This window comes from Ptychodera flava, chromosome 12, assembly GCF_041260155.1.
Source record: "Ptychodera flava strain L36383 chromosome 12, AS_Pfla_20210202, whole genome shotgun sequence".
Classification (NCBI taxonomy): Eukaryota; Metazoa; Hemichordata; class Enteropneusta; family Ptychoderidae; genus Ptychodera; species Ptychodera flava.
Window position 1 is genome coordinate 13,866,773 of NC_091939.1, and position 21,189 is coordinate 13,887,961.

The 21,189-nt window shown below is 39.0% G+C and overlaps 1 protein-coding gene across 2 annotated transcripts; it reads right to left on the reverse strand.

Annotated features, from left to right (window-relative positions):
- Positions 1 to 1,833: 1,833 nt before the first annotated feature.
- Positions 1,834 to 20,688, reverse strand: LOC139145073 (adenosine receptor A1-like). 2 transcript variants are annotated; one of them, XM_070716015.1, is made up of 3 exons: positions 20,569 to 20,688; positions 4,311 to 4,487; positions 1,834 to 3,765 (listed from the first exon to the last, which is right to left on the reverse strand). In XM_070716015.1, the coding sequence occupies exon 3, from the start codon at positions 3,325 to 3,327 to the stop codon at positions 2,125 to 2,127; it is 1,203 nt and encodes a 400-aa protein (XP_070572116.1). In that variant the 5' UTR covers positions 3,328 to 3,765; positions 4,311 to 4,487; positions 20,569 to 20,688; the 3' UTR covers positions 1,834 to 2,124. The 2 variants fall into 2 exon arrangements, with proteins under 2 accessions (XP_070572116.1, XP_070572117.1); XM_070716016.1 differs by having other exon boundaries at positions 4,229 to 4,487; positions 20,569 to 20,673.
- Positions 20,689 to 21,189: the final 501 nt, after the last annotated feature.

The following is a 21,189-nucleotide window of genomic DNA, read 5'->3' on the forward strand; positions in this document are numbered from 1 at the left end:
TTCTAAAGGATTAAAAGTATGTGGATAAAAGTGTTGTGATTTTTTCGTGGCTTGTTATTTGTGCAAAATTGAGTATTCGCATGGACGAAAATGTAAAAATAAGGTTCTGAAATCTGTCTCTTCCTCTTTCAGTCTGTCTGTCTGTCTGTCTCTCGATAACAAGAGTTGCAAGGAACATTTTGTTTTCCTGAGACCGCTTCCACCGTGTACAAACCAGCCATTCAAGGTCTCCTTTTTGCCGCATGCAATAGCTTCTGAGGGCACGTTGTGTTGTTTGCATTTACCAGAACAACAATCATGCATGCAGAATTGCCATTAAATTCAAAATGATCATCTTTTTTGTTTTTAAATGTGTTTCATGGGCATCGAAGTAACGATTGATTTGTTCAGCAAGTCCTTTGCTACCGAAGGGAATGCAACTGTTTACACTCAATGGTGCCATAACAGTGCATTTCCAAGTCCATGACGTCATTTGGAGAGACAGTCTATTATTCAGACGATTTTTCTTTCGAAAACATTTCAAAAACAAGTTTCACGACTAGAAACTGGAAATATTTCTGCTTCAGTCACTGAACTAGGGAACGGGTAAGTAGGCCATTAGAGTGGCAGAGAAATTGAAAAATCCTCGGGCCCTCGTATCGTATTGGCACTATTCTGTCATGGGAAGTTTACTGTCAGTAATTTGACAAGGGATTTGTTAATTCCGCCATTTTGGGGCCCCGGCTCCCACTGGTCACGTTTTCCGTTTAGAAAACTAATGACCCGGCGTCCTTGATGGAATACCTAGTCGTCTAGCGGCGAATCTCATGCGACATATAGAACAAACTGGCATTCATATTCAGCGACGGACTCAAAAAAGGTTGAAATCTTTTGACGTCATTCTGACGAAGTTTTGCATGCAATATGAGATGTCAGATGTTATTCTCAAATCGATTCGCTGGCTAAGATACTCTGAAGCGGCTTTCGGAGAGCGACACTTTTGAACAAACACGTTATTTATATGCAAATAAAGCTAAAGGGGCATGTTATTATGAAATTATCACTTTATTTGCATAATACCCCAATACGAGTCTTCAAGTCATTTTGCGATTGTGAATTTTTCCTTCTTTCAGAAATTATGGAGACCCATACATTATAATTTTTTTTCTGTGTTAATTTATTTTATTATTTTCTTTCATCACAACCACCCACCCTATTGTGTGTCTCGTTGAACTCCATAATGGTGATCTCCTTTGTCTTGCTAACCCTGTCTATTACACAGGAATATTCTTAAATTGTCATAATCAAAATTATCCCTGTCACCGTACTGCCTGTAATTATTCGATTACTTCGGTGCAATTATGCTGAAAGTAAATTGTTCGACAAAGACACGGGAGTTGTTGGCGTTTCACAGCATGGTTAGCCTTGATTAAATTTAAATTATCAAGATAATCAGTTTCGCGCTGTCTGTGCAAATATAAATATCTACTGACATTGTCAGCTGCAATTCAAAACTTGGCCGTCGGTGCTATATCTGACGCCTGTGTTCGTTAGAGTCGCTTTCATTTCAATTTATAGAACGATTGCCTTCAGAGTGTGACAATAATATGTCTATTGCACGAGGGGTGACGTCATTGAGGTGTCGTCTTGAATAACGATGTTCCCATGCGATTGCCTTTTGTTCGTAACCCATGGATTAATTACGTTTTCTCTTTCCAGAGAGGCGTTGAAGAGTCAATAAACTTATTATCGATACCATTACAAGTATGTACAATTTAAAATACGGTAAACGACACAGAAACTCTCAGAGGTTCCGTTTTCTGGTCTGGGTATTGAACAAAGATATGGACTGAATTAGTTTCATAACAAGCTCTTTAATTTGTATTATCGTTTCAAATAGCCTGACAAATTATTTGATGTAAAGTACACTCATACAGATGTCACATTGCGTAACGGCGAGAGAATTAGAGAGATATTTTTTTTTTAGAAAAACGAACGAAGAAAACAAACCATAAAAACGAGATATGATCGTCAGTACTTCGATAGTTACACAGGTACGCCGTTATTGTTCTAAAAGTGAGTTCTCGAATGACCACTTACGTAATCATTACATGAGCAAATATAATTAGTTGCAGGAGATGCATGCTACGTTTCGGCACGCGAGATCACCCCTGCACTGTCCAGTCTTGTCATCGATGTTTCGCCCGTCGGTGTCGCTGGTGTTCCCGGGGGCAGGATCCCTTCGTCATACTCGAATTCTGTGACCGCACACGGTTCCATGATCACGGGGCCGTTAGTGTTTCGACTTGACGCGTGCAGAGTCCTCTGATGGCCTAGTGAAGGAAAAGCCGATTTGAGGTCTTGCATTACGAAGCTAACGCTGAAGTCGGTATCCACGGCGTTCGGGTCCTGTCTCTTGCCGCTCTCGAAGAAAGAGTCGAATTTGACGAGTCGCCCCAAGAGCTTTACGAAAGTGTACTTGAACTCCTTGTTGCTGAAGGCATAAAAAATCGGATTCATCGCCGAATTTGCATGAGACAACATGATTGTACTCAACAGCAACGGGTAAGGCACGTTACAGTGTTCGCAAACCAGGTTAATGGTGTTTAGTATGTGCAATGGCAGCCAGGACACGGCAAATAAGATCATTATTACGGCCAATGACTTGGCCGTTTTGACCTCTTTCAGCGTGAACGCGGCGAGGTGCTTAGCCGCGGCATCGGGTTGACTTGCGTACATCTCCTTCATCTTTCGTAGCTGCCGTCTCACGGTGTGGAATATACGTATGTAGATAAAAATCATGAGGATCAGCGGAGTCAAAACACAGCCAAAGAAGTTGAAGTACACCATGTATTCCATGTCTATTACCTCCACGAAGTAGCACCTGGGCTCTGGAGGAGGTCCCAAGTTCCATCCCATCACCGGGACCAAACCGATGAAGAAGGCGAAGAACCATGTAGCGATGATGATCGCGATGCACCGCCTCGTTGACAACAGTCGGCGGTACTTCAGAGGAGAGGTGACGGCGAAGAAGCGGTCCATGGCTATGGCCAGCAAGCTGAAGATCGAGCTCTGGGTCATGATGATTATGAAGCAGTTCAACAATAAACACGCGTAAAAATCCCTCGGCAGACCGATGCTAGTGACCCAGGAGAACGGGATGGCAAAGAGTCCAACGCACAGGTCGGCGACAGCCAGCGACACGATGAAGTAATTGGTGACGCATCGCAGGTGCTTGTTTCTGTACACCGCCCAGCAGACAAGCGCGTTCCCGCCGACGGCGAAAATGGCTATCGGAATCTCGACGGCTAAGTTGACGTAGAACTCGACGGAAAAACGTGCCGGCATGGCGACGACAAGTATTCCCGACGCTGTGGTCAGCGAATCACAGTCAAAGCATTCCCACAATTTGTAAATGACAGTTATTATTGATCATGTAGTTATGGCGATAACAACAGTATGACAAGAGAAATCCACTTTACTGCATGTCAGCTTTATCCTGGCGCTGCGTCACCCGGTTAACAGTCAAATGTGAATGCACTGGCGTATTTTGTAAATGTAAACGTAAAATGTAAAAATTCTCAGGCAGTGATCTCAAATGGACGCTGTTGTCACATTTGGACGCGCTACTGTTGCGTCGAGTTCCGCCTTCAATACCAGTTTCTATACTTCAATTGCGTCCAATTAATGTGTATAATCCAGTGCTTAGCTATTTAACGTTACGCTCTGTTTAAGTTGACGTAAAACTGATTAAAATTCTTCGAATGGGGAGCAGTGTCGCCCTTCCTGGAATAGAAAACGTACAATCCACAGATTAAAATGTGACCGATATGAGAAAAGGGTTGATAATTCTTCGAAATATATAAAAGACTAGACGAATAATCCTGACCGTTTATGCTATCGCGCAGGGGTCAACTCCAATATTGATTCATTGAATATTCTAAATTAATTTCGATAATTGAAGCCGAATGGGAAAGAAGTTGGCAACAAAATGGTAAAATATAAAAAAAAATAATTGAGGCAAACGGAAGAAATCCTCACTGCAAATTGGTCTATGCTCACGTTGAAAGCTTTTTCGGTATCTTTCATGAAGCAATGTATTCAATATGTATTCAACTTTTTGTGTTTGTCTCTGCCGTCCTTCAAATTTTCAAGGTTGTGAATCATCATATTTTTTCAAGAGACTCAGTCTGTAAAATTTGTACACCTTTATGGACACAAATTCCGGAAATCCGGCAAGAATATTCACCAGAAAATTCAATATCCGTTGGTCTTGATGTGATGAAAGCTCCGTGAACGTAGGGTTAAAACGCAGATGAACGAAACCTTACCGCAACCTGAGTTCCGTGGTTACCAAAGCGAGAAGAGCTGAAATGATATTACGTGCGATGAGTTGTGGGTTCCTCTAGCGTCGTCGATGAAAATAACTCTAGAGCCTCCCGCCTCGCCCTACAAAGGATAGTAGGGAATCAGCTGTCACCATGGCAATACCGGAAGTCCACTTGTCGCTACAAATTTGTTATGAAGAAAAGAACCAATGTGAGAATAGAGAGAAGAGTGACGTGTACGCAGACCTTGCTTTGTGTGATTGTCACGTGACACTGAACAGGCTGACGTTTCAATTGTTATTTTTTCGCGAAAAAGCGACGAGTTTGACTACAGACCCGGATGATGTTGACTGTCGTCCCTACATTTGACGATTCGTTTGACAATAGAATACTGTGATGAATATAATCCACTTTGAACTAATTTCACCGCTGCATGTACGTATATCCATATACGTGTATGCGTTTTGGTTTTGAATAATGTACGGGAAAGGATTGTAAAAGCCGACGGATCTACTGCGGAAGAGCAACTGCTTGTACAATATCGACCACAGCCCGATATCTCATTCGTCAGCAGCTTAGCGACAAATGTTTCAAATGAACTTTTTAAGGTTTCACAGATATATGATTACACTTGTAGGAAAGATAACCAAAGCATGGTGTGAAGAACGATAAATAACAGCCTTAACATATTACAAGTTAAAAAGAATACTTCTTCATTCATAGTTGAAAATGATCCACTTTCAGTTAAAATTTATCAATTATTCTTTCTCTTCCCCAATTCACATTTCCATCGCCTTCATGGTCCTCACACTTATTTTCACAGGGTCAATGGACGGGATGAAATTGAATCATTAATTGCCCTTTGGTAATAAGCATTGAGAAGGTTTAATACTAATAGGTTACCTGGATGAGAAACTAGGAGATGATTAGAGAGCAACCTCCAATGGCAAAGCTTTTCCATAAACTCTACACGTTGAATCAACACGTGACACGCGGTTTTATCTGCTTCCCAGGCTACTTTTAAAAAATGGGCAATAATAGCCGTAACTTCGAACATTTCGACATATCTTTATTCCAATGAATGAATAAATTTATTTCCTTCTTCTCGCCTCTGTATGTGCTGAAATACAAAGTACTCATTCCTACCTGTACATAGATCGTAAATATGGTGTCGTCGATTATTGTTGACGAAAATTCGGTTTGCAACAATAACATTGCATATTGCACTCATAGGGACTGTATTACAATTCATTTAGCAAAACTGGGTATCTGGATATCATTTTAGGAGTACAAAAAGACACTGTTCTTTACAGAGATAAAAAAATATTGAGCAATACGACTTAAGTACACTTAATGGAGCTTTAACTCTAGGTGCATTTATTCAAAATAAAAATATCAGCATATAAGATCTTGTCAACGATTTTGAAAGGTCAACTGAAAGGCTTGGATATTTGATGTGACTTTGAACAGCCGTACGTAGGTGACCCAATTAAATTCGCTGACACTGAAAAATGTGGGGGAAAAATATGAAGACAAAGCAGTCATTTTGAAGTTTCTAATTTTGTCTGATGGTATTTTTGGTAAATGCTAACTGAAGCCAATCGCTAGAACTAAATGGAATATTATTGCAAACTTGCACACATGCAAAACTTTACACCCAGGCTTAACGCAAAATTCGCTCGCGGTTGATAAAGAGGGCGACCTACTTCAATTTTCGAGTTCAGCGTTTTGTCATTTGTTTGTAATGACATTATCGTCTTTGCAATAATTTCCATGAGGGACGGCGAGTTTAGTAAAACCGCACTTCGACAATGTTAAGATTTACGTAAAACGATTCAACATATTTGGACAATATATGAATCGTACATATGAATATTAAAAGACCTTTGAACAGAATGTATCGAAACTCAATGTCGAAGAAGACCACAATTTTAAGTCATCTCCTACGGTTATTATAATTGTTTCTTAGCTGTAACATACTCTTAACACTTTTACGGAATACTGTTATAATCAGTTGGTTTGGGTTTTTTACCTGTATTTTTGTTTTTTTTTATGTCTGGCAAAATCAAAACTCCAGACCTTTCTTTGAAAAATTTGATAATCCCATTCCAGAATCCCAGAGCAACGTAGTCTAGCTTGGTTTCACGTATTCCGAATAAGCTACCCTCTCCTCTTTTCTAAGCATAGAGCAAAAAAGAAGAGAGAGACAGGGACAAAGAAAGACAGGCAGACAGGAAGCTTCGTGTCAACTTGGATGTATTTTATATTGCATCTTTCATGTTCTATCACTGTAACAGTGTTTTTGAAGATAATTAAGAATGCAATAACTGACGTTGTGCCCAAGGCATAAAGGTTACACGAAAGCCTTGAAGACACGTGTCGTCTACATACTGAATATATATTGTTAGTGGTGAACTCAATTTAACGCGCCACATCAAATGGACGCCCTTGAACACTGTCAAAGTTAAAACACTATATGTTAGACAATCATATTAGCGCCAAAAGGGGGTCATGCCATCAATGAACAATTAGTCTTTACTGCACGGAGGACTGTCAATATTTAGTGATAGATCAACAATTTCACATTTTTACAAATTTCGATGCATTGCTATTTCCAAAAGTTCACACTTTTTCGGTCCACCTTCATGTGAATTTTTTTGTTTTTCAAAAGGCGATATGACGTCAAATTTTCGCCGTCAGTTTTCGCCGTGCAGACCCCCCCCGTATTGGACCGCCCCTTCCAATATCTTATGGTCGGATCCTTTGTATTGCTGCAACGTGGACACGTGCTTTTTCTAGCAATTGGCGCTGAACTTGTTCGCAGTGAAGTACGCAACTGAAAACATTATGGACAATAGTCTAAGATTCATCTCATTTAACGATCACTTCTACGACGCTGTTACCATGTACGAAACTATTAGTGTTGTATTAATCGAATCGCGTAAACTTCTGCGTCAATTGAAAATCGAGAGCTTACGACAGTTTTTAACGGTATAAAATGCCTTCAAGAGTGAAATGTAAATTTGGAAGTATCGAGATAGCGTTTTACAGGGTAAGCATACAGTCTGAATCACTGGTTAGTACTACGTCAGAGCAGATTGCATTAGTCAGAATACACATTTCATGGTATCACATGCCCTACTGCATCTGAAAGGAGAAATTAACTTAAGGTTAACTACATTTTCTGTTTGAAGGCGGATACATAAATTATATGAACATATTCTTTTCGCATGGAAACAAATTTGCCTATCCAATAGCCATATGGCCATCATTTCTCCTCGTACGCTGTTTAGGGAAGATCAACATTGTTGACTACAAACGGAACTGACCGGTCTGAACCAAGGCAATAAAAGGCGATGGGAACTTTCATTAGCTTGAAAGGATAGATTGAATCATTGAGAAGAATGTAGGCCTTTCTTAGCTGTAGATCAATAACAATTATCAAACGTTATAATTTGATGAGGAAAGAAGGAGTCGTAATCATCATAAATAAACCAATTAACTTGTAGATCCATACACAAGGACGATGATAACGGTCCTTGTAACGATGAATATGATTCTGGAAAATGCTAGGATGTAGTTTTAAAAAGTGAGATGATGGACCATTTTCATAACTGAAGCACCATCAGCAAGAGGGCAGGTACTAAACATTCTATAAACGATGTCTCTCATCGCCGGGGGTAATTCAAAGAATGGCGGAACAAGTATCAAGGAACAATTTCCGTTCTTTCAAATTTGTTCCAGAGTTAGTGCATATTTCACTGACGATGAGCTGGGGGCGGGGGTAGTACCACAAATCGGTTTATCCTTAGTGAGTGTGCTGTGAGTCATGTATACACGGTCGGATGAATACAAGTCGTTTTTCGGAGAAGAGAGATTTCTTTTCCACCGTGTAAACAAAAGATTATATACTTGCTCATAGCTTTGTCGTTATTATGTCTGCTACACATTTATATGGTGTAAATATTTGCAACTCTATATTTGATTTAAAAAACCCACAATTTATGTTGACCCGAGATAGTAATTGTATGAGACTGAATGAATATTGGAGAACATGGTTTCTATTGCACACATTCACGAAAGTGACCAATGTATCGATCATTTAAAGTCACTCATGAGGCCCTCATTAACAGTTGAAAATATCTAAATTTGTTTGCACACAAGCATGATACTATTTATTTATTTATTATTTATGTATTCACTTACTTATCTATTTATTTACCGGTGGCACACAAGTGACGAGACCCACTATCTATCCGTTGTGCATCGAAATGAAGTATAATGAAAACAAACAACTTCGAAACAAAACTACTTGACGGCACAGTTAAAAACAAACAATATAAGCATCAAATATATTCCATAGGATAAAGCCCATCAACGAGAGGCCAAAGAAACTAGAAAAAACTGGCAATTTGAAAACACTTGAATACAGATCAACATCAAAACGACATACACTTATTGAAAGATTCATCGTCCGCGCGCGATGATTATTTAGAGGGATTGGCGCGGTGATTAGGTATTCCACAGAGATACATAGACAGAGTGGCAACGGGTATTGTTTAAGGGTGAAGCGGTTACGTAACTCATCCATGTTCGCCTCGCCTCAGGTTGCTCTCGCCTTTCTTTTCCGAAGAGTGCCGACCCTGCATCCTTCGGTAATTTTCGGATTTTCGCCAATTGTTAAGCGAAAGTATGTTCGGCAAAGTTTGTGTTGTTGTTGTCGTGTGGTGCTGAGCGGAATTGACGTGCTGGCGAAAACGGGAGTGTTTTGAGCTTCAGGAAAGTGAGTTTTACCGTTTTCAAAATTCCTCTCATATTTTTATGAATATATAATAAGTGTGTTTGAACCAAATTTGAAAGTCTTTTATCGATACTGTCTGGTTTTACTCAATGGTTTACGGTCAGTCATACCGTCTTTTACACGTGCGTCAAGGAAGGACATGTTTATGAAACTGCTGGCGTGTTATGTTTTGATTGGCGTGAAGCAGTGTTTCTGGCCTGAGAGCTCACAAAGTAACTATGGTTGCTACGCGACTGGCAGTACGATACCATCTCGTCGTATTTTTCGCATAATCTCGTGTAATTATCAACCACAAGCAAAGCCTCCAAAACGTTTAACACCTTTGAAGCTCATTTTAATATGAAAAGCCAATAGTCTACCGAGACGACCATGGAACAAAAGGCATGCATGCGTTTCCAATCTGTCTATACTATTTGTCTGTGGGTATTCTGAATAAAATTTGAAGATCTGAAACTCTTCGTATGTTCATAAAAGTTACATTGTCCTTAAAGTCCTGACGATCAGACGTAAAATGTAAACAATACAAATGTCTGAAATTTGACGTCAAATGAACGGAGGTGTAAGAATAAAATTAAGGAATAAAGGGCGCGCTGACCATGAACGCATATACACTCTATTCTACACGCCAAGTTTTCCAGTTTGATTGGATAGCCGCTAACTCGCTAGTACACATTTCTGGTCGATACCAGAACTCATGTCACCATTTACTATTTTGCAGCGGTACCAAATATGCATTCACTCGAGTCGACTCCCTTTTTGTAGCATGTTCAAATCTGCCAATCAATATGACAAAGCTCTGAAATGATACCAAAACGACAAAAATCTTGTCCAAAGCCAGTAGCTGAAGATTAATGTTCGTGATAATATCTTCAAGCTGGATTGGGAAGAAACGGAAGCATTCACACACGCTCTAGTTGTCACTAAAACGGTACTCCAACCTTTGACAGCCCAGTCAGGATTTTAGAAGAACCAACACTTTGAACTTATTTAAAATACTGTGATAAAATAGTTCAGAGAATGACGTCTATTAAATTTTTGAAGAGGAACGGTGTCAAGTAAATAACATAAAGAAAGTACGGCATTAAATTTTACGTCACCGGGTGCTCATCAATATTTGTAAAAAACAACAACGACAAACGCAAACAACAAGGGCGATATAAAACAATATGTATGTATCATTTATTATGTCACACATTGTAAGGTTAAGGGGAAATCGGGGCATCATCGAATTGATCAAGGAGTTGCATTCCAGCTGTTTCATTCTGCCTATCCTGTCAACAGCGCTTGCATATCAGGAAACACGTAGGTGACGTGCCTCGGAGCTATCTACGAGAACAAGGAAACCAGATTGTATAACAGGAAGAGGGGTTAATCGTAGCGGACAGGAAGTCTCGCAAGTTCTCGTAAGAATCAGAAAAATTGGCAAGCATTCTGCATTGGTCTCATTTCCGCACCAGTTAAACGCTGGTTCGTTTTGGTCTCATTTCACCGAGAGCTGTTGTCAGGCAAGCACCATTCATCGCTCAAACACAGTTATCTGTCACTTCGTCGTCTGATCATTGGTTGGTCCGCGAAGGATGAGTGGTAATAGCTTGTCGGAAAAAGGATGGTTTTACATACAGACATTACTGTTGCACTGAATTATGAATCCTGCCTTATGTACACCAACAAACACACAAACACAGACTTTGGAATGTTGTAAAGGCACTGATGGTCAAATACCTTTTTATTATTGTTTTATACCTAAATTTTATTATTTTATTACCTGACTACAGATCCTGACTACAGATCCTTCTATCCCGACATTTGCCTGTTGGTGCCATATTACTCATGATTTCAATCAATTGATTAATAAGTTTTGTAAACACCCTTTACGCTTGATGTACAAATCTGTCAATGTCATCTTGGAACCTGCAGATTTCAGGTTCACTGACCCTGCGCTTCGTATTGAGGCAAACTTTTATGTTCTGTGTTACTGATGGCGGAAAAATGGTTTTGACGTTTGTGTGACCTCAAGTATTAAATCTTTTCAGCTTCTATACCATCCCTGAGTGGGTAACCCCGACTTGGCCGCTAGACGATTTTTGTTCGGAATGGCAGAGAAACAAGGTAAATATGCAAATATTTTGTCATTTCACTCCAATTCGGCGACAGTATCATTCATTGAATACATGACATAACGGTGAAATTTAGATATATGTGACAGAGGAGACTTGATATTTTGACACTTGTTAAGGTGTGATATAATAATATTCCGACCTGTTTGGGGAAATTGTGTGTCGAATTTAATCGAATTTTTATCCTGGCGCCATAATAACAGTCGATGTTCGAGTGCAAAACTGTCTCTGACGAAATGTAGACATCCCGTTCTGGCAGTACGCTCGATTTGTCTCGATTATTGACAGAAAAGAGCCACAACTTGTTTAAAATGGCGACACTAGCATGCGATGCTCACAACATTTTCCCGCGGGTATTTAGTCAGCCACATGCAAATGACATTTTGTGTATAATCTTAACGTCATGGAATGATAAACAATGCGATTTTAGAATAACTACATGCCATAACGCAAATGAACCGCAATTCAGATTTTTAAATCTTGACGGTACATTCGTAAACATGTAGTAAATATTGCTTTGAACGATGAACAACAGCGCAGCTGGGAAAATAAAGCCTTTTATTGTATGATTATTATATTCCCCCTTTCTCCCATAAATAGTGTGCTGACCTTCATTCAATTGAGTCTTTAGTGACAAAGGACATTTCGCATTTAAACTTTACCATCTATGGGTTGTTTTGGCAAATTGTGTTTTCATGATTTAAATAAGGTTTAAATGAATTCATCATTGGGTACCATGGTGTTTTGGTAATTAATGTTTTAAGTAAATGGCATGATATTTTTAATGATTTAAAAAAACAGCAAAAGACACAGTTTGTCGCACATTTACTGGACGATAATTTTCAAACATGTATAGAGCGCATTCGTCCATTGTTGACTGTCTGTCTGCCAGTCTGTCAATCAGTCTGTCTGTCTGTCTCTGTGCCAGCTTCGATCCAGAGTAGCTCAAAACATTGACGTCACCATTCAGTCAAATATTTACAATGTCTTTTCCACCTGACTGGTTTTGCGATGGATTTGGTTTATTCGATCTAGGGCAATTTGTGCACGTAACATAACAGCAGTCCGTACGGATATGAATAATGCAAGCTGTTCGCAATGGTTCAACAGATTTGCAGTGACTTGCATATTAAGTGGTAAATTTTGATTGATCTTTGATAACACCGTAACACGTAAGGCTTGCTTTATTCGTGGTAATTAGTCGTGTAATTAATCATGTTAGAAACGATTAAATGTTCCAAGGAACGTAAAGACACAATTAATACGGTCAATTGTGATACTCAATTCTAATTTTTTGCAGCCTTTAGAGACATCTGATGGAAGGTCTGGTCATGCGACTGAATGAATATAACGTACAGTTCCATTTTGAAGATGTACCACAGGGAATACGCGGTCTTTTCAAAACAGACATAACACTGGCACTATCGTTTCCGAAGCTTCTCGTATGGCTGTCGAGAGCATCATGCAGACATCTACTCCACTGGGGATTCTTCATCTCGTTACTGAATGCTTCAAAGTTATTAAAGTCTTTCTTTGCTTCGAAGGTTGTCACAAAAAAACTTTTAATGGTCCCGTCATAGACACGAAAAGAAATTAGCATAAACGATGCACAAGGTTCCATTCGACTTTCGACGCCGTTCGGAGTGTTTTTTTTCTGACTTCAACCACACACAAGATGTCAACGTCTCGTAGACGTTGTACAGGTCATCAAAGGCAGAAGAGTATGTTATACAAACACATTTCTCCCTTAAATTACTCCAAAACAACCTCGGGCCATTTTCACTGCATTTCGCAGATGTCTACGTCTCAAGAAAGACTTCGCATCGCAGCCATTCAAGTTTTACGCATGTGTCATCTGCCAACAAATTGAAGCAGACGTGCAGATACAATGCAATTCGTCGCTTGCGATGTAAACACCATATCTGTCCCCCGAGGTAAAAATACTTGGCGACTATTCGAGACTCCATTTGTTTGAGTTTGGCGGTTCTCTAAAACGAACGAGTGCGATACATACTTGTGGTAAAACTGAAGTCACTGTGTAGAAATGAAAGCGCTCTTTGTCTAATCACGTAACTTTGCCCATCACACCGCAATGAACTCTGAATGGACAACAATATGGATATGAGAGAGAGAGAGAGAGAGAGAGAGAGAGAGAGAGAGAGTTTTACATGCGCACTGTTAAGAAATTGACTTCTTAGAACGTATTTAAGATGATGTTTACTTGATTCCACTTATCTCTGCAAATTAATTTTTTAAACGAAGGCAGGACAAATTTTCGTGAAATTGGTATAGCATACTCGTTTCTCTATCAATACCTTGTAATGAGGGAGTGACAGAGGATGGCGAAAGCAAAGCTTTGCTTACCAAGTGTTTATTTTTTATGATAACACATTTTGGAGTATTGCTATCTTTGTTGCAAAGATCATACAGACCAATAACATTACGAAGATTAGTCCTTTTCGGTTTTAGGTGTTAGAAAATTAACATGGTGAAGCCTTTACCTATTTTAATATGAGTACACTGTTCGGCTGAAAATATCATTGCATTAGTAATTTAGTAATTTACTAAATATCGCTGCACTCATTAATGATATGTAATAGGCGAGGGGGCTGTAACTTAGGATGTTTTTCCAGTATTTTAGTGAGTCCAGAGCATTACATCAATTTTTTTTTCCCGGTTAAAGGGAACAGTCGTTAGAACTGCGCCTGTGTGAGTTTCTTGTTTACAATGAATGTATTTCGTGCACGATATCTAGATGCACCTCATCATCATAGCTGCAACATTTAAATTATACGATGTAGATTATGACAGACATGTCATACCTTAGCTACAGTGTTTACGTTGGTCGTATTGGTCCATACGACCTTTGAGCTCAGTTCCAATTACTATATCCCTTTAATTCCCTAATCTATGTCCAGATGCTAGTACTCAGTATAATAGTAGACAACGCTAATGTATGTCCAGAGTACATTACTGCTGACTTATGAATAAATGTCCGCACCATAATCAATGAAAGAGCCGGCGACACATGATCCCCTGATTTTGTTGACAAGCTGAACCATTACGATGTAGAAAATCAACACAGCACAAAAACCAAAACAACTGAACTTTATAAATGAAACTAGTACCGTAACTGACAAAAACCAAACTGTACAACTAATGAGGCTTTGAGGTGTCACAATTCTTGGTAGAGGTCATACACCAGAATATTCAACGTATTTAGAGAGGAAGGCAATAAATAAATAAATAAATAAATAAATAAATAAATAAATAAATAAATAAATAAATAAATCATTATACAGCCTTTAATCCATGTAATTATAATCCCAAGGCAAGTTTTGTGTGTCAGAGAACGCGGCGTCCTATAAACGTGGGTGTTATTGTTGGGTGGTATTTTTATGTAAACAACTCGGAAACATGGAACAATCTGATTATTTCTTTAGAATTATCTCACGATCACATATTAAACAAAAGACCCTGTCCAAAAACTGTAAAGTTTTGAGAAATAGATCTGCTGAACGACGATATCTGCACCGCCGAGTTGAATCTCCGTGCTACACACTTCGATACCTTTGACCTTCGGTAAAATTCGGCTTTAAAGGTGAACAATAACCAGATTATTCTCAACATACTGGGTTTTATAATCATGTACATCGTAGAGAGGAGGCTTTGACCTCAACGCTATGCGTCTATAATAACACCCCTATGTATGCGGCATTTCGTAAATAACCATACAGAACGATGAGTCACGTAGACTGACGTTGAAAGCCAGTAGCATCCAAATTAAATACCTGTCGTCATTTAGGGCATTTCTGTGACACTAAGATTTCGTGTTCTTTTCCGTTTGGAAGGCACGTCGAAACGCCCACTTAATCAGCGTGTAAAAATTGCCCGAGTGACAGTGTGGTTTTCATGAAATTTTAGTTCACATTTGAACAATGTTTATAGTCGCCTCTTTTTGACATGATATTGTATAGATTGTATAATCTGCATGGCAGGCAGTGCGTATACGTCTGTAACCAGCTCGTCCCAGTTTAGTTTAAGGCATATAAAACTGTAGCTTTTGACGTTATTTTTTTTCTTATTTACTTTAAAGATAGTGTGTATAGATGTATGAAAGATGTGCGGACAAGACAAAGTACTAATAACCACTAAATGGGACTGCATGTGTTAATTTTAACAATCAACAGGTGTCGAACTGAAATATGAATGCCACCATGCGAATATGCAAAGGATAGTAAATATGTCGCATATATACCTATTGGAATCTTTACAGACATATCTCTGTGTAATCCATCCACTTGGACACATAGAACGAAATATTATCCAAAGTGACATTGCATTCGCTTGTTTCTTCCTAGTATTTGAAGTTTTTGAGGAAAAAAAGAGATAAATTTAAAAAGAACTGGAAACGCTATCACTCCTTAGCTGTTCTGTCACAGATAAATTTTTCAGCGAACTGACAAGATGAAAGACCTGGACAAGAATGTTTCCTTTGAGTATGACTTGGACGGCACCGTCTCGTTTAAGCGGATGCAAACGACACTCCCAAGACACTATGTTAGTATGTGGATTTCTAGGTATTAAGCAGAGCGCACATCGATCGGATTACTATCACCCAGCTGAAAGGTCATTGCAACATCTTAAGCAGGGCACGTTTTATGACGTGTGTGGTTTTTCATCTCAGATAGATTCGTTTCCATGGTTTAACACATCTCTAAATTAAGTGAATTGATTCAATGACTGCCTCGACCCACAAGAAATCGCGGGGATCCGGTCGATGGAAACCTATTTCAATATGAAGTGTTGATTTAATTCCAGGACAGTCACTGTTAATAATGAAACAGGTTGTATTCATCGACCGGAGGTCGTTCACAAAAGTTGAATGTTACATTAAATATCCTTTCACGTCGGAAATTTGAGACACAAAACCTGTGTACCATACGGCGTATGACTGTTTTCCGTATTTTCTTTAGAATTTTGCGACGATAGGAGGCAGCAACTCAAAATTTTGCACCAATTTGCTGAGACACATTAAAGGTCAAGTATGTAGCCGTTAACTATATAATTATTCACGGTAATGCAACATTAAATTTTGTCAAGGTGTCCACGCAACTTTTTACACAATCAAATTTACTCGCCACTTGTTCTCAATCATAATGATCCATAGAGTCTGTAGTTATCTAAACAAACTGAGCTGAGGATGTTTGAAGAAGGTTCACATAGAAGCGTTACGGTGAAAGTGTAGAATGATTCACCATATTGGACATATGTTAATATTGAACTGCAGTAAAAATGTCACGGGATTAAAGTGTCCTTTTCATACACTTCTTAAAATCGACTATCTAGATTTCGGGAGTTTGAAAAATACACAAATTATACCTTTTTTTTTATTTTGCTACTTTGCAAGCCCATCAGAAACAATCCTATAGTACTGCCTATAAAAATCCATTGCACTAATGTATCTTCAGTCTAGGGCACGGGTTATCTGAATGATATCTAATCACACGCATAAGAAAGCATATTTCCAAGTTAATCGCTTATTATATTACCATGCTCTGTCCGTCGCATTTTAATTGGTTGAGCTTAACCACCTGAATTACCACAAATAGACAGTGATGATTTGTTTACATGCCCGTGAATATGAATATGAATGATAAAATTAACATCGAAACTTTACAGCTAAAACGTAAATTGTGATTTGTACAAAGATCATAATCAATCGCAGAACAAAATGAAGCACTTGTTGGCCAAGTTTAGACACCTTGTCTGTGCTTTTCCAAAACAATCTCCGGATTTGCAAAATTTAACAGCTCGCGTGACAGTACGTCGCGTATTGCACAAGTTTTGGGGTCCCGTTGTCAAAATTTACGAAAATTGCCCATGCGAACGACAACGGGGCCCCAGAACTTGTCAGTGAGTAGTGCATGCGCTATTAAAATTTTGTAAATCCGGAGATTTTTTTAAAAAGTGTCTAAACTTGGCCCACAAGTGCTCCATTTTATTTTGTGATTGATTATGATCTTTGTACAAATCACAATTTTCGTTTTAGCTGTAAAGTTACTGTGTTTATTCATATTCACGGGCATGTAAACAAACCATTACTGTGTATTTGTTGGCAGTCGCTTGGTTTTGCTCGACCAATTAAAATGCGGACAGGGCATGGTAATATAATAAATGTAATGGTCAGGCCCATTATTTCTTATTGCAATTCAATTCTTATCGTCGTCATCGCATCTTACTTTGATGACGGTTCTTTGTCTTTGCGATTTGTTCTACAACCGGATTCTGCACCACTTGCTGCAACAATTCATAACTCCCTTTTCTTTAGGATTTCTCGTTACGCTAGCTGAGAGGTACTTAGGATCTCTTGTAAAGTATGGACTGTACGAAGACGTCAATTTCATGGTATTTATTTCCAGCTAGACAAACCTAAACCAGTATATCGCCTAATACACAGCTTCACACCTGCCTGGGTGTGTGAACATTGAGCTATAGTTGGTGGCGTTGTCGGAGCATGGGTTTTTATATAATGTTATCTTCAGGCGTGGCTTCAACAATGTAATAGATTGGAATTAAAGAATAAAGAGTCCATCCAATAGTAAATCCTCATACAGTCCTTGAAGTTATCATACGAGCTACACATACCACTATTGGTTATTCATAACTGAAAAACAACATATGTTTTTTTCTTAAACGGTCACAATTATTGAACTCAAACGCAGTTTGTCTTTTTTCTAAGTAATAACAAAATAACTTATAATTAGTCTACGGTGTTTTAATTAATAATATCAATGTCAACAACCAGTAGGTATATGTGGAGCTTCGGGTAAAATTTTGAGAAAAAAAACAGTGACTGAAGAACGAGTTACCATACTTTTAGCTTGTATTTTACGGATGCAGAATTTGTCTATGAAGTAGTGGATGTTGTCCATTTATGCTTTATTGGACGTTTGAGACAAAATGATAGACCACATACAGGAAGCCTACCAAACCCCTGCTAGGAATGGATGAAGCCTTAGTGAACTAGATGAAATATACGCTCAATTGCCATGAAAAGCTGCAATTACTGACGCGTGTCGGCGAAGTAAATGACCTGGAGAAAATCAGTAAGAAATAGGATTTCCCTGCTCAATAGAACTCCAACAATGACTGAGTAACAGAAAGGCTTAATCGTTATATTCCTCATTGTACGATTCCATCCACGGCATTATGTAGTCACATCCACCAGGTGAACGACTTCATCGGGCCCCTTGTTGATCGTATCGCTGGATCACTATCACTTCATCTCCCCAATCCGTAATTAAGTGTCTTGCTTCAATAGTCGCTTTACCAGTTATCCAGATATTCCCTCCGCCGCTCAATTTTTAAGTCTTCGAGCAATAATGCTAATCTCGCTGATTTTACAACTTTCTAGAATATCTATGGCCTGTAATTGCACTTTGTATGCTACTGATCAGATTTCCCCGTGCGTTCGAAAAAAATTCATCTTCTCAAGTTCATGAAAGTCTACGTGGAAACAATCCGAAATGATATTCCCTGCATACAGATAAGCAGGGTCATATTCTCATGGACTCACCGTTTGCAACCTGCACTACTCGTTTCCTGCTGACGCTTTTTGTTTATGGCGATCTAGCCATTGATCATACCTAGGCTATCTGTCAAACTCTCAGCCCGTTAACCTCCTCGTACGTTTCCCTGTCGACTTTGTGCATGCTTGCAGACTATTTGTCTTTCTGTTTGCATGCTTAAAGCCCCAGTGCTGCTAACTTTCGATGGTTTTTTCATTATTTTTATTTTATAAATCAATTGCAACTTCTTATTCTATCCCCAAAGAATGTTGGAACACCCACTATTTAGCTTGTCAACTTAGCGTCTATATGTGTAAAATGCATGAATATTGTTTACATTTGAATTCTAGTCCGGACCAGAAGTCAGTTTTCAACAATAACAATGCACTTTACAACCATAGGGGCTGAGTTGACAAGCTGGATACTGTGTATATCAACATTCTTTGGGGAGAAGAACAAGGAATTATAGTTCATATTCAAAATAAAAATGGTGAAATTATCATCAAAAGTTAGCAGCACTGGGGCTTTAATCTAAATTCATATTTCTATTACCGCTAAGTTAAAGGTATACAGTCACCTGTAATCTAAATATGCCCATATATGGTCAAAGGGGCGTTCCTTTGCGTTCAAAATGCCCATGCGAGGGCGCTGTTTTTAAAAAGCGGCCACCTGATTGGTTAGATTTTCTTTTTTAATGGCAACTGTTGAAAAATTGGAACAGGTGACGGTATACCTTTAAAGTTCAAGTCTCCTCATGAAATCTCGAAATACCACATTGACAGGCCTTGTTAATGACGTCAGCAGAGAGTATCGATCAGAGGCAAAACTGATGGAGACCTTCGAACGCACGGGAGTTACCTGAAATTCTCGTTTGCATGTATCGCAAACATGACGAAAGTATAGGTTGGGACCACAAACACTCCGCATTGTTCCATGTTCGTAATGTGGCTTACGAGAAGAAATAGTTTATCGTGAAACCTGATGCTTTATAGCCAAATATGAATGTTTTACCTGAATAGAACGTGAACAATATTATTCAGAAAGGTAAATGTGTTATACAGAAATGTTGAAAATAAAAATTATGCAAAGATGCCCTTGATAGTTAACATCATACATGTCACGACATTTGCAAATTATATGTTGCCGTGAGATATAGATCCTTCCTAGCGAGGGGGATTTTCAGCACTGCGATTGTCATTTTCTTTTCACTATGAAAATGGCGGCAGCAAGTGTTGTGAACAGAGCTCTGTGAATGGTCTGTTGCCATGTCTACCACACCGAGGGCATTCACAAACGCACAAAGCATGTTGCAAGCTGGGCATTTGCAACATTCTATGACGCAAACGTTTTCATTTCTTTAAAATCGGTCTCACAGGGAATGATGAAATTTTCTATAACGGAGATACGTAAACTTCATGTTGTTCCTGGGAAAACTGAAAACATCTTTCTCCCTTTCAGATATTGGCAAAGTCTAGGTTCGCAACAACACAAAAATATTTAAGGAAAGTGTACTTTAAAGAAAGTTGTCTCGGAGTAAAATGAAAACCCTTCGACATTTAAGTTTTAAATACGCTTTCTGATGTCCATTAGTTGTCGTGCAAATGCATGCATGCAGAGCGAAGGTAAGTTGATTTCAAATTGGCCCCAGGCACACGTCCATCACAGAATCACAATATCCTCCGATTACAACTCAAAATAGTCCAAACAGGTATTTATAAAAACAAGGTTCGAATCTTGCTCAGGAAAAACAGTGTGATTACTGATATACTTACTGATGATTTCCCTGAAAATTGCACCAAAAATAATCGCCAGGATTGAAGGATTTATCATCAAAACGACGACAACACTGCTTATGTCGCTGCCAGTGGTAAATGCAGTAGACTGAGGTTTTCAGTCGAAGCGCACGACACGGCGGCGGCAGTGGAGTTTGCTGAGTCACGTGACTGACGAATGCGTCATCAACCCTGTCTACCAGGGGTCGTTCTGAAATGCTTGTCAGTATCGGTTTGCCAGATTGATCATTTCACAATACACTTTGGAATTGACAAATCATCTTACTTACGTTACTGATGCGTTTCGTGTGAAATCGTGAATACATTTTGCTCTCATATGAAAGTATCCATACGGCTTTTCCTCTGTGGCTTTCTTCCCAGGCTTCCACCGTGGTTACTAGTAATGGAAGGCGAAGCTCTCATATTACGCTGTCACAAAGACATCTGAGAGAGAGAGAGAGAGAGAGAGAGAGAGAGAGAGAGAGAGAGAGAGAGATGTATTTCGTTCTTCGCAGAGCTTATAAAGATGCACATCGTTCGTTGTAAATCTGTAATTGTGTTTCCGAATCGCACATTATGTTTTTCGAATTTGATGGACTCACACCACGGGCGTTAGCCAAC

Bases quoted from the DNA above. Each gene is read 5' to 3' on its own strand.
- LOC139145073 (XM_070716015.1), bottom strand. From the start codon at position 3,327: ATGCCGGCACGTTTTTCCGTCGAGTTCTACGTCAACTTAGCCGTCGAG.